The sequence below is a fragment of the Panicum virgatum genome, chromosome 9N (assembly GCF_016808335.1).
Source record: "Panicum virgatum strain AP13 chromosome 9N, P.virgatum_v5, whole genome shotgun sequence".
Taxonomy (NCBI): Eukaryota; Viridiplantae; Streptophyta; class Magnoliopsida; order Poales; family Poaceae; genus Panicum; species Panicum virgatum.
Genome location: NC_053153.1, coordinates 363,137 through 375,065, shown reverse-complemented (window position 1 = coordinate 375,065; position 11,929 = coordinate 363,137). Strand labels below are relative to the sequence as shown.

The window sequence follows — 11,929 nt, the reverse complement described above, 5'->3', positions numbered from 1 at the left end:
GGCAGATAGTGAGACAGGCGACCGGCAGTCAACACCAGCAGCCTCCCTTCCCCTCTCTTCCTTTTCTCTAATTAAGAAGTGGATTAGTCATTGTTTCTCTAATTAAGGTCTGTTTAGTTCCCAAAAATTTTTGCGCAGTACCTGTCACATCGAATCTTCAGACACATGCATGGAGCATTAAATGCAGTTGAAAAAATAACTAATTGCACAGTCTATCTGATTAGCACGAGCTGAATCTTTAAAACATAATTAGTCCATAATAGGACATTATTTATCAAGTAACAACGAAATGTGGTACAGTATCAAAATCCAAACTTTTCACCAACTAAACACACCACCCATTTGTTCTTCATTCCACCACCCATTCAGAGAGATGCAAAAGGCTTCAGCCTCAAGCTACTAGTCCGTTAGCATCACATGATGGGATAAGTAAATATTGCATTTTCCACTGCTTTTACTTCACAGTATGCCTTTCCTTTTCGTCTTCGCTGCATGAGATGAGCACACATACTGTCGTGCATCTTATTTCACTGCCAGCAACGCCCACACAATGCTCAAGTTCATCCTTCAAAAAAAGAAAGAGATCCTACATGGCTATACTTTGTACATGTCACAGATCTCCATGCCAGCCAGTAAAGCCGCATCCACATGTGTGCAAATGCAATTCATTCCATTAGCCACTGCCAGCAAACAGCCAACAGGGAAAAGGAATCCTAAGAGACCCCATGTCATCAGAAAAACAAGCGTCAGTCAAACAAGTAATAGGAATCCTACTCTGTAATGATGTCTGATCAGGGGATGAGTTGGAGCTATCATGGACTAGCAAGCCCAGCATTTGCATGCCCCACTTCCAGTCCACCAGCTTCCAATAACACTCCAATACAACTTGGTGCCGGTTCTTCCAATAATACATGAGTACAGGCAGCACAAGAGATACTGCATTGTTTTTGCTTCCTTTACATGGTCATTCACAGGCTTTAATTCGGGGACGTATACAAGTCTGTCTAGCTGCTAAAATCCCTTTGTATTTTCGGGGGGGGGGGGGGGGGGGGGGCTATCAACATGAACAATGGAATCGAAACCAAGTTTTACTGGCCTCTTCCTTCACCTTAGCAAATCAAAGTAAACGTCAAAACCCTGTGCCGATACGCTCTTTTTCAGCTTGTCCAGTGCTTTATTCTGCACCTGCCGGATCCTCTCCTTTGACAGCCCGTACATGTCGCCGATCACATGAAGTGTCTTGGGCTCCCCGTCGTGGATTCCGAAGCGGTGCTCGATGATCTCCTTCTCCCTGGGGTTCAGGATCCCCAGGAAGTTGCGGACCTGCTGCCTCATCAGCAGCCTGTCCACGCTCAGCTCTGGGGGCTCAACGTTGGGGTCCTCTGTGATCTCCTGCAGCAGTGTCGTTCATTTTTCTTTTTCAGTAACATTAGTACTGTACTTGACATTCTCGATCAGGTGGAAGAATGAGTGCTACAGCACCTGGTATGTGACACCGTCATCTGACCAAACCCGGTCTTGCATCGACCGTGGTTTTCTGGTCTTTGCTCTCAGTCTTGCCAGCTTCTCAATGGTGATGCCAGCACGCCTTGCCACGTTTTCATTTGTGGGCTGCTCCCCTTCCATTATGCACTCCACCCTTGCTTTCCCGACTTTCCTCAAAAGCGCAAACACACTCTCCTGCAAGGAGCAGACATACAGCCTCCCTTGAGGAACAAACAGTAAACAAAAATTAAATTGCACCGTCAGAAATCCGCTCATACCGGCAATCGGATTAGCCTTGAATTCTTGGAAATGGACTTTTTGATTGATTGGCGTATCCACCAATATGCGTAGGTCGGGAATCTACACCCCTTGCTTGGATTGAATTTCTCAAAGGTCTTCATCAACCCACAGCATCCGTCCTGGTGCATTACAGGCGAGGCGACAAACAGTTTTACAACAAGAAGAAACATGCATGATGCGTTCTTTCTCTAATGTAAAAGGGCCAAACCTGAACTAGGTCCTGAATGTCAATACCATATCCCTCGTATTTCCTAGCAACATGTATCACAAGACGGAAGTTGGAGCGAGCCATCTTCTCTCGGCATCTTCTTCCAACACGAATAGAGGACTGCAACTCCCTGCAGCTCATTCCTACAGCTTCAGCCCACTCTCCTACTGTCGGCTCTCGGCCGCATTCAACTTCTAATTTGCGCTGAGCCTCCTCTAGTTTCATAAGATTCTATAAAAGTTATCATACTTTCGAATTAGTAACCTCAAAGTGCAACTGAGCATTAATCATCTATTAATATATATGCCGGGCAGAAAATTAAGACATGCCTGTATTTGACTGAACATTTGCTTCTCCTCTTTTGCTGTCAAGAATTCTGTCGTCTCGCGATCCCGTAGAAACAACTTAAAAGGCTCATCTGGCTCAAGAACTCTGCCAAACTTCTTTGCCTTCTCTTTTTTCTTTGAGTTGACAACACTGCACAGAGCGTCATTACTTGATGCTCTGGGAACCTTACGTTTCTTTGATCTCCTCTCTAGTAACCTTTTGGACCTAACGAACACCTGACCATTGCCCAGCAGTTCCTCATATGAGTGGCCTGGGTCCACACTGGTTGTGAGCGCAATGGTTAAGTGTTAGAATGAAGAGCGTGTCATGCTTGTTGCATTCCTACGCTGATCCTACCACATTAGACTGTTTGAATCACAAAGAAACAAACCGGTGAAGCTGTGGTACATCCAACTGGGTGGGTGAAGTGCCCGATTCTTCTTCTGGCGACATCACCTCCTCTGTCGGTGTCATTGAAGGTGCGCCAAAATCCAAACTCCCAACGGGTTCCGCAGTTGATGCTGAAGAGCTCTGTGTAGTAGAATCACCCTCTTCGCTGCCAATAGGTTTAGGTCAGACAGCCATAAAAACGATTCACGTGACATTGGTCATAAAAAAAGAAGGGGGAAGGGTTATAAGTACAAGATAAGTTTGAAGAAGAAATAACCACTTAAAAAATATCTGCTTCAAAAAATGTTGAAGGATAAATAGAAACCACCGTACGTAAATGCTGGCTGGTAAAGCACTCGGCTTGTTGCATCTCTTAAATAGCTCTCAAAATCACTATCTTTTGTCTCTTGACTAATGAGCTTCTTTCCGTTGACATGCTGGTCCAGAGCCTGGGAGAACACATCAGAAATTTAAAATCAACAGTGAGCACTAAGATATAGATCCAAATTGGCGAAGACAATTCGGTTTTCTTAGCTATCATGAGGTGGTGACGATATGAAGTAGTAATGAAGCAAGTTTGCGTGACACACCATGTCGAGCAGCAGCTCAAGCAAAGCCTTTTCACCCTTCAAGGCCGATGCATCCTTGGAACCATGAAGCTGCTCTTCTGCTACAATCGACGGTGAGTAGTTGCACGCCGTCGATGCTCTGCCGGTGTTGTCATGTATCATGGGAACTGCCAAATCAAATCGGATCAACCCAGGCCAAGGATTTCCATTGATGACATTATCAGAAAGCAATATAAAAGAAAACAAGGGTAAGAATACCGAGTACAGACCTGAGGTTCGTGACGGGGACGGGGAGGAAGGGATAGAAGTATTGCTCCTGAAGTTTGGAGATGAGCTAGCAAAGAGGGGCGACGAGAGGAGGCTCCGGCTGGAATTCATGGGGGGAGCGAAGAAGGTTGGAGGAGGAGAGTAACAAGAAGGACCCGACCTCACCGTCGCGCCGCCTTTGCAGGACAGGGGTTGTTTGGCTCAGTGCCCTTTGCCTCCTATCCGCTTTCAAGGGCGTCCTTGGTTTGACGTCGATCAGCTGCGTGGTTGATATGTTTTTTCTTTTACCAGCGGCAGCTGGTGGCATGGCATGGCAGCTTGCGCATCGCGATTGAGAAGAAGATGTGTGCAGGTCAGGCGGTCAAGTGAGGGAGGATAAGGCGCGCAAGGAGCACCATGAATTTGCTACCAGGTGGGGGCCACCGGCTGCCACGCAATCATCCATTCCCCCGTATGTCATCTATAGGAGTAACTAAGCCATGCCCACGGCTACACCATGACAAAAGACAAGGCAGAAGGGTCACGACCCGACACCAGTGGTTTCCCTTTCCATATTTCAGCAATGAAAGTGAACAAAACCGATTAAGTTTATTATTCGCCCACTCCGCCAGCTTAGCGGAACAATTCAGGATGACAGAAGAGTTTATCAGCTTCGGCAACAGATCAAGACACAGATTCAGTTCCTCTCTCTCTCCCTCTCTTTCTCGTCTCGCCCTTGCTCAAATGATTTGCATCGCCCCCCACCACCACCAGACTAGTAAATTTATTCTCGCATTACATGGCAAATGAACCCTCAGGTGCACCAGCAGCTGCTGGAGCCTTCTTTTTCGGCTTCTCCACGACAATAGCCTGAGTGGTCAGCACCATTCCAGCAACTGACGCGGCATTCTGCAGGGCGCATCTCGTGACCTTGGCAGGGTCGATCACACCAGCCTCTACCAAGTTCTCGTGCTTGTCAGCCATGGCGTTGTAACCATACTCCCATTCGCTCTCCTTGATTTTATCTACAATCACCTCACCTTCAACCCCAGCATTGTGCGCTATCAGTGCCGCAGGTGCTACAAGGGCCTGAAAATCACCAGCGATATACATCAAAACCAACAAACAAAAGAAAAGAAAAACCAAACTTCAGATATCAGCTATGTAGAACAATACCTTCTGAATGATATCAGCACCAAGGCGCTCTTCAGGATCATCCATCTTCTCCTTGATAGCCGGCACAAATGTTGATAGATGAACATAGGCTGCACCCCCTCCAGGTACAATACCTTCCTCGATGGCTGCAAAAGTTGCATTCTTTGCATCCTCTATGCGGAGCTTGCGGTCCTCAAGCTCCGCCTCAGTCGAGGCACCAACCTTTATCACAGCAACTCCACCAGAAAGCTTTGCGATTCTCTCCGCAAGCTTCTCAGAGTCATATGTCGAGTCCGTCTGAGAAAGCTCTCTCTTCAGCTGCGCAATTCTGGCCTGGATATCATCTTTGCTTGCAGCATCAGCTATAATCGTCGTCGACGAGCTGGAGATCATCACTTTGCGAGCTATGCCCAGCTGCTCCACTGTTGTCTTCTCAACTAGTAAGCCAAGATCTTTGGATTGATATTCAGCACCTGAACAAAAGCAGGAAAAGACAAACATGCAGCAACACATAAGCCATCAATTGGATTTAACTTGAAAGGTTCAAGTTAGAAAATCTATGTATGTGCTATTTTACTAGTTCCAATCAGTTCAATTGGCACCCAAAAAGATAGCAATTTAATCATCGGCCAGCTAGAGAGATCAGAATATATTAGACTTGACCATATTCTGTTACAAAAGGAAGGTGTATATAAATTGAATCAGACAATGAGCACAAATATGTAAAGATAAACAATGTAACAAGGGCAGTAGAGTAATCAACACACAGGTCACAGATTTTGGATAACAAAGATGAACATCATGTGAAAACCAATTACGAAGAAATTCGCTTAGAAGAAAGTACGTAGTAAATAGTATTACCTGTAACAATAGCAATGTCTTGAAGAAGAGCTTTACGCCTCTCACCGAAACCAGGAGCTTTGATTGCAGCCACATTTAGGATTCCTCTAAGCTTGTTGACAACTAAAGTTGCCAAAGCCTCACCACTTACATCCTCTGCAATTATTAGAAGTGGTGCTCTTAACTGTGTAGTTTGCTCCAACAGAGGAAGGATTTCTTTTATCGATGATATCTTCTGGTCAGTGACGAGAATTCGAGCATTTTCAAACTCCACAGTTGATTTCTCAGGGTTGGTGACAAACTGAGGGGAGATATATCCTCTGTCAAGCTGCACATATGGGAGAAGCCAGGAAGTAATTCAGCACCAAGAATTAGAGCTGTACAATACTAAACCAAAAACAGAAAATCGCATCAGCAGAGGAGCATTAGGCTAGGCTTATCACCTCCATCCCTTCTTCAACTTCAACTGTGGTCTCAAATGATGACGACGACTCAATTGAGAGCACACCATCAGGGCCGACCTTGTCAATAGCTTCGGCGATCATGGTCCCAACGAATTCATCATTTCCAGCTGATATAGCAGCAACAGCTGAAACGGAGAAAAGCAGAAATGTTTTGTGAAACATATGTCATTTGCAGAGATATTAGACCCATTAGTAACAGAAGAGTCAAAGATGCAAGGTCAGACCTTTAATATCTCCGCCACCCTTCACAGGCCTGGACTTCTTCTCAAGTTCCTCCACCAATTTTTGAACAGTCTTATCAATGCCCTTCTTAATAGACACCGGGTTTGCCCCTGAAGTAACACACAACATACCCAATTTAATGATCTCTCTGGCGAGAACGGATGCAGTTGTGGTCCCATCACCAGCCGAGTCGTTTGTCTTGCTAGCAACCTTTGATTTGGCAGATAATTGCGTATGAATCATGTGGTGAATGCAAGGAGTTAGTCAGATGCAGGAAATGTACTCCATCTCATTTATCCATGATAACAAAGAACAACAGGGTAAAGCAAACGCAGGTTGAGAGAATGATGCTTACTTCACGAATCAATGAGGCACCAGCATTCTCCATGGGATCAGCGAGCTCAATAGCACGAGCAATGGTAACTCCGTCGTTGACCACTTTGGGGGTTCCAAACTCATCCAAGACAACATTCCTTCCTGCAAATGCAAGTGCAAAGTTAATTTGGTGACAGTCGCGCCCAACTATCCTAGCAGCATGTCTGTATTGTATAGCGCTAGATCATCTCGACAAATAACTAGTAAGAAGTGAGTAATCCCGCATCCCTTGGGGGTACACAAATCAAATCGTGGAATATATATCAGAAAGAGCGTAGCAGAGCAGCAGGAGAGACCTCGGGGGCCGAGGGTGACGCCGACTGCGGCGGCGAGCTTCTCGACGCCGGCCTGGAGGGAGGCTCTGGAGGCCTGGTCGAAGGCAATCTCCTTGGCGGACGCGCGCACCAGGGCCCGGGGGCGACGGCGGTTGGCTCCGGGCAGCCGGGCCGCCGTGGCCCGCCCGGTCCTGGCGGCCCTGTGGAGAGCGGATGAGCCGAGGAGAAGGGCGGAATCGGTGGTGGGGATGGTGGCCATGGCTGCCTCTGCTGGGACTGCGCTGGGGTCTAGCACTAGCTAGGGTTTTGGGCGGAGACGCGGCGGCTGTAGGAGGGGGTAGGTTGGCGTTGGCGTACAAGAGAAGGAAGAGAAGGCGGGCGACTGGGCGAGGGTTCTGGAGAGGGCGGCGGCCGTTCCTTGGTTCTAGAACGTTCCTTCCAGTTCCAGCCTCAGTAAAAAATTGGCATGCGTTTAAATAATATATTATAACAATACTGCTGTAGTATGTACAATAATGATGGAAGAAAACTCGGCATGGCATCATCGTATTATTTATTTATTTATTTATTTATTTATTCACAGAGCTAACCAGAATATAGATCAATGAAAATTGAGCAAACTTATTTCTCCAATTCCGGATCCACGCTGGCAGTGGCAGTGGCAAACCGGCAATCAATCAAAGCTGTGCTCCCTCTCAAGTTATAATCAATCACACTAGTAGTATTCAGTCTGATCTGTCCAAAGAACAAAAGAATGATCCTAAATGCCCAGCCACAAATCAGAAAATGAATGAATATGTCTAATCAGTAATCGCCTCCCTCTCATGCTAATCACCTCTCTGTCTGTACAGATACTAGTATCTTATCTACATCACCGTCAGTCAGGTCACATGGCCTGACAAAATCCGAGATGCGTAGATGCCACCGGGAAAACAACGGATGAATCATTCACTGGAGGTTACGTTAGCTGCTCTAGTCTTCTTCCTGACCTGGAACTGGCTACCGCTAGAAGGGCCACCAACTCTTCTTTTTGTGCACCAACAAAACAGGTAACTCTGCACCAACAGCGGTGATAACAAAATCAAGACCACACCGAATAAATTACTATAACCAAAAAATAAATACTTGGAGTATACCTCCTTCCGGATATATCGAATTGTAGTGCACCTCTGCCCAAAAGCTCAAGCATATAACTGCACAATTCGTAAATACAGCAGGTTATTTTATTTAGAGTCTTAATTGCATAGCATGTATCTTTCAATTACCAAGGAAAAGCTAGCTACCTATTCTTGATTTCTCAATAACAGGAACAATTTCAATGTAGCATGTATCTTCGAATGATATCAGGATGAAGACCTTCACACCATACTGCAAGAGGCAACACACACACATAAGGCACCTGGGAGCTCATCCAAAAAATAGATATCTTGTCCTATTGAATTGAAAAAAAAAGAAAAACAACACCCCTATTTTTTAACCATAGCCATGCAATGCAATTTCTGACAGTGTCCAACCAATCAGCTTGAAGACCAGAGCAGAAACAGCGTGCTAACAGAAGAAGCCAAACTGTACAGAATACTAGAGATCGCATACAAGACTGGAATGTTGGCCATAAAGCTCGACCAAGTACAAAAGCAGCAACTGTTAGATCATCGTTAGTTTTATCATATTGCCAATTGTGCATGCATCGAAAATATAGTTTTTTCAGATGTGCTTCTGCTGCAGCTACATCCATTAGCCACGCATCCCATTGCTAAAATCATAGGAGTTACTTGGTGTTTTTACAGCATATTAAGGGTCAGACATTCACTAATATAATAACAACTGTTCAAGATACATAAATAAAGATTACCGAGTCTGCAGCAGCCTGCAACGTAACGTGGTCACCCCACTCTCCACTCCTGGTTGGATTGTTCGAACATAACAAAAATGAGGATTTGTATTTACAATACAAACTAAACATTTGCTAATAAACAAAGAGCAGAGCAAATACTCACTTTGACATCTTTTTGAGATATTCCCTGTAATCCATAGGGACATATCCCGCATAAAACTCAGGATGTGATTCAAGCTGCCAAGCAAGTTGAAGAGCCTCAGAGGTTATACATAATGAAGAACGACAGTTAACAAGTGAATGTGAAGAGATTTGCCCATGAAATCCATGTGCATACTGAAGTTCAGGTGTGGCTGAAATGCAACTAGACCCTTCCACAATACTAACCTGCTTCACCACTTGCTGCCGAACAAATCTGTGATGTTCAGGAGTGCGGTAAAATTGATTTGACAATGCTCGAAACTGTTTAAGAGTCCATAAAAAATAAATCAATAGTTCAATACTGTGAGGTGCCATCATACAACAGGGGGGCTTCTGTACACGAACCTGACAATTGCCATCTCCTTTAACCTTGAGCTCGATCAAACCGTACAGCACCAACCTTTAAAAAAAAGGGGGGGGGGGGGGAACATACAATTGAGTCAACAGCAAACTATCAAGGTACTAATGTAGAATAGGTCATTTGTAACTGATAGGTCGTTTATGAGGTAAACAGTTAATTCCACATACATGGTTAGCAAAAAGGGAAAAGAAAAAGGAACAAAACTGTGGTTTACCTATCAAGGAGTCTTTGATGATCTGAGATGGCTTCATCAACAGAAGGAATCTCTCCATTTGTCTTACGAACATGCTGTGGCAGGAAAAGGAACAACCCAGTGAAAATGCAGATATTAGTAGATGTATCATTGCGTACAAACTAGTACTTACAGGAACAGGAACCATGTCATTCAATCTTTTGCCAACTTCGCCGTCTAGGACAGAGAAGTCATCGATGAGGTCGATCAAGCATGCCTCACCATGTTGGACATTGTCATCTCCAGGGCTTGAGCATGAACTAAATGGTTCCTCCCGGCTCTCTGCCTGTCGAGAAGCTGGAGATGTCCCTTAAGATGCAGTAGAAATAATGAACACGAAGATTTGAATGGAAAAAACACCTGGTGCTTTGGATTTATATTTTGCTGCGTTGACTTTGAGAATGGGGTGCATACCTGATGCTACATGGATGGTGCGTGGGCGAAACCACTGTTGCGTGAGAACAGCAGAGTGGTTGTCGTCAGCTGAGGATGCTCCAGATGCTTCGGCAAGGGCGATTTGGGACAGTTCCTCCTGCAGGGCTTGAGCGATGATCTTATCATTGTCAACGGCATCGTTGAGGGCGACATGCTCAACCTTGATCTCAGTGGAATTGGAGCTATCCCCGTTGGCATGGTGAAGGGGCGGAGCGTACGCTGAATAAGGTGTAGATGTGGTGGTCTGGGTGTGATGATGGGCAGGGTTGTCGGTAGCAGCACCTCCACCTCCACCAACAACTCCACCTGGGAGGAGGAGATGAAGGCCCCATCGGATGATATCTGGGTCGTGGTCGTACAAGACCATGGATGATGGCTCTCTCTCTCTCCCCACTTGGGGGCCGTTTAGTTCCTAAAAATTTTCAACTCCCTTTTAAACACATGTATGAAGCACTAAATGTAATTAAATAACAAAACTAATTACACAGTTTGGATGTACATGACGAGACGAATCTTTTAAGTCTAATTAATGTATAATTAGACATAAGTGCTACAGTAACCCATATGTGCTAATGACGCGGTCAAAGGCCTCAAAAGATTCGTCTCGTGGTTTCCAAGTGAGTTCTGAAATTAGTTTTTTAATTAGTGCCCGAAAAATCCTCCCGACATCTGGTCAAACTATTGATGTGACATCCAAAAATTTTCGCGTTTGCAACTAAACAGCCCCCAAGGTGAACGAATGAGCAATCTCTTGTTCTTCTTCTCGTCTGCACATAAATTAATTGCTGAGATAGCATCATCATCATCATTGGAGCAGACCTTGGGATTGATTAGTAGCTAGGTTTCCTCCTTCCTCCAGAACAGTATTACTGTATGTTGTTGTTATTATTATTATTACTATTATTATTACAGAATAGTAAATAGGAGGTAGGGCAGATCGAATCCCGAAGAAGGAATACAGCAGTACGTTGAATGGAATCAGCAGGCAGGCAGTAACGGCAGAGAGATGATGAATCGGAAGGGGAACAAACTACTAAACTAATACTCCGAGAGAGGAGAGGAGAGGAGGGGGGATTTGGTTGGTGTCTTACTTGTGCGGTAAAGTATCGTGGGATGTCGCCTCCCTTCGGGACGATGCGATGCCGACAGCCAACCTGACCTCACCTCCGGGCTCCGCCGCCGCCTCCGCACCTCCGCCTTAAGGGTTGCTATTACTTCAACTCCAATCCAAGCAAATGGTGGATGACATGTGGAGGATTGGAGGGGATTGCTTGCGCTTCTCGGGAGAAGGAGAAGAGAGAGGAGAGGAATCAATCGGAAGGGAAGGTGAATCGGATCAAATAGATAGATTGAGGAATTGGTCCTCTTCTTCTCCTCATTCCTCGATCGATTCACATGTGGGATCCACACGGCGGCGTCCGTCGCTGACTTCCATCCCTCGTAAATACTGGAGCACGGACGCACAATACAGAGACGGAAACACATCCAAAGATTCATCGCGAGACTGGAGCATACCTCATCTATGGGCCTATGGCGGCAGTGTAGGATTTCAAATCGATCGGACCCAGCCCCCACGGCGGCGGATGATCGATCTTTTTTTTTCTTTTTGGACAACCAACACTTTCCATCCGACAGTAAAAAAACTCAGCCACTAAGAGCATCTCCAAGAGCTCTTATATTTTGTTGTCTAAATTTACAAATTATACATCCTTGTAGAAATAGAAAACCACCTAATTTTATAGAGCAATCCAACAGTTTAGTTAAAATGTGTCCCCCTCCTTCATCCTCCTCCTCTGCTTGCCCACGCCTCCACTCATCACGCCTCTGGTGCAGCAAACATGGTCGGCGGCGCCACCACCACGGCCGAGAGCAGAACGCGCAGCCGACCAGCCCCTCGCGGCCTCGCCGCTTCCCTTGCTTCACGGCGCCCCCATCCGCAGTAGCAGCAGCCGGCGGCGGCGGACAAGGTGAGGGGCGAATCGAGATCTCCCGGCGGCGAATCGAGCTCTC

General features: G+C 45.8%; 3 protein-coding genes across 4 annotated transcripts; all 3 read right to left on the bottom strand.

Annotated features, from left to right (window-relative positions):
• Positions 1-868: 868 nt before the first annotated feature.
• On the bottom strand, positions 869-3,896 carry LOC120687381 (RNA polymerase sigma factor sigF, chloroplastic-like). Its single transcript, XM_039969354.1, has 9 exons — positions 3,549-3,896; positions 3,301-3,446; positions 3,044-3,159; positions 2,712-2,876; positions 2,323-2,602; positions 1,994-2,224; positions 1,764-1,904; positions 1,483-1,680; positions 869-1,392 (listed from the first exon to the last, which is right to left on the bottom strand). The coding sequence occupies exons 1-9, from the start codon at positions 3,655-3,657 to the stop codon at positions 1,105-1,107; spliced, it is 1,674 nt and encodes a 557-aa protein (XP_039825288.1). The 5' UTR covers positions 3,658-3,896; the 3' UTR covers positions 869-1,104.
• Positions 3,897-4,083: 187 nt separating this feature from the next.
• On the bottom strand, positions 4,084-7,297 carry LOC120687376 (ruBisCO large subunit-binding protein subunit alpha-like). The gene is made up of 7 exons (XM_039969348.1): positions 6,878-7,297; positions 6,562-6,683; positions 6,209-6,416; positions 5,964-6,109; positions 5,542-5,848; positions 4,702-5,153; positions 4,084-4,614 (listed from the first exon to the last, which is right to left on the bottom strand). Exons 1-7 carry the CDS (start codon positions 7,113-7,115, stop codon positions 4,321-4,323), a joined length of 1,767 nt encoding a protein of 588 aa, XP_039825282.1. The 5' UTR covers positions 7,116-7,297; the 3' UTR covers positions 4,084-4,320.
• A 156-nt stretch (positions 7,298-7,453) lies between these two features.
• Positions 7,454-11,315, bottom strand: LOC120687417 (OVARIAN TUMOR DOMAIN-containing deubiquitinating enzyme 12-like). 2 transcript variants are annotated; one of them, XM_039969415.1, is made up of 12 exons: positions 11,011-11,315; positions 10,652-10,686; positions 9,899-10,317; positions 9,618-9,793; positions 9,467-9,540; positions 9,237-9,291; positions 9,078-9,152; positions 8,854-8,927; positions 8,709-8,757; positions 8,140-8,224; positions 7,993-8,049; positions 7,454-7,911 (listed from the first exon to the last, which is right to left on the bottom strand). In XM_039969415.1, the coding sequence occupies exons 3-12, from the start codon at positions 10,284-10,286 to the stop codon at positions 7,862-7,864; spliced, it is 1,083 nt and encodes a 360-aa protein (XP_039825349.1). In that variant the 5' UTR covers positions 10,287-10,317; positions 10,652-10,686; positions 11,011-11,315; the 3' UTR covers positions 7,454-7,861. The 2 variants fall into 2 exon arrangements, with proteins under 2 accessions (XP_039825349.1, XP_039825350.1); XM_039969416.1 differs by having other exon boundaries at positions 9,618-9,781.
• Between the last annotated feature and the right edge of the window lie 614 nt (positions 11,316-11,929).

What these genes read in the sequence shown, in the direction of transcription:
- LOC120687381 (XM_039969354.1), bottom strand. Translation starts at nt 3,657, where the DNA reads ATGAATTCCAGCCGGAGCCTCCTCTCGTCGCCCCTCTTTGCTAGCTCA. An exon ending in CTTTACCAGCCAGCATTTAC is followed by an intron (nt 2,877 to 3,043) that starts GTACGGTGGTTT and finishes ACCTATTGGCAG; the next exon opens with CGAAGAGGGTGATTCTACTA. An exon ending in AAATGTTCAGTCAAATACAG is followed by an intron (nt 2,225 to 2,322) that starts GCATGTCTTAAT and finishes TAACTTTTATAG; the next exon opens with AATCTTATGAAACTAGAGGA.
- LOC120687376 (XM_039969348.1), bottom strand. Translation starts at nt 7,115, where the DNA reads ATGGCCACCATCCCCACCACCGATTCCGCCCTTCTCCTCGGCTCATCC. An exon ending in GTGCCTCATTGATTCGTGAA is followed by an intron (nt 6,417 to 6,561) that starts GTAAGCATCATT and finishes GCCAAATCAAAG; the next exon opens with GTTGCTAGCAAGACAAACGA. An exon ending in GTGCTGATATCATTCAGAAG is followed by an intron (nt 4,615 to 4,701) that starts GTATTGTTCTAC and finishes GGTGATTTTCAG; the next exon opens with GCCCTTGTAGCACCTGCGGC.
- LOC120687417 (XM_039969415.1), bottom strand. Translation starts at nt 10,286, where the DNA reads ATGGTCTTGTACGACCACGACCCAGATATCATCCGATGGGGCCTTCAT. An exon ending in AAGGAGATGGCAATTGTCAG is followed by an intron (nt 9,153 to 9,236) that starts GTTCGTGTACAG and finishes ACTCTTAAACAG; the next exon opens with TTTCGAGCATTGTCAAATCA. An exon ending in GGCAGCAAGTGGTGAAGCAG is followed by an intron (nt 8,928 to 9,077) that starts GTTAGTATTGTG and finishes CTTGCTTGGCAG; the next exon opens with CTTGAATCACATCCTGAGTT.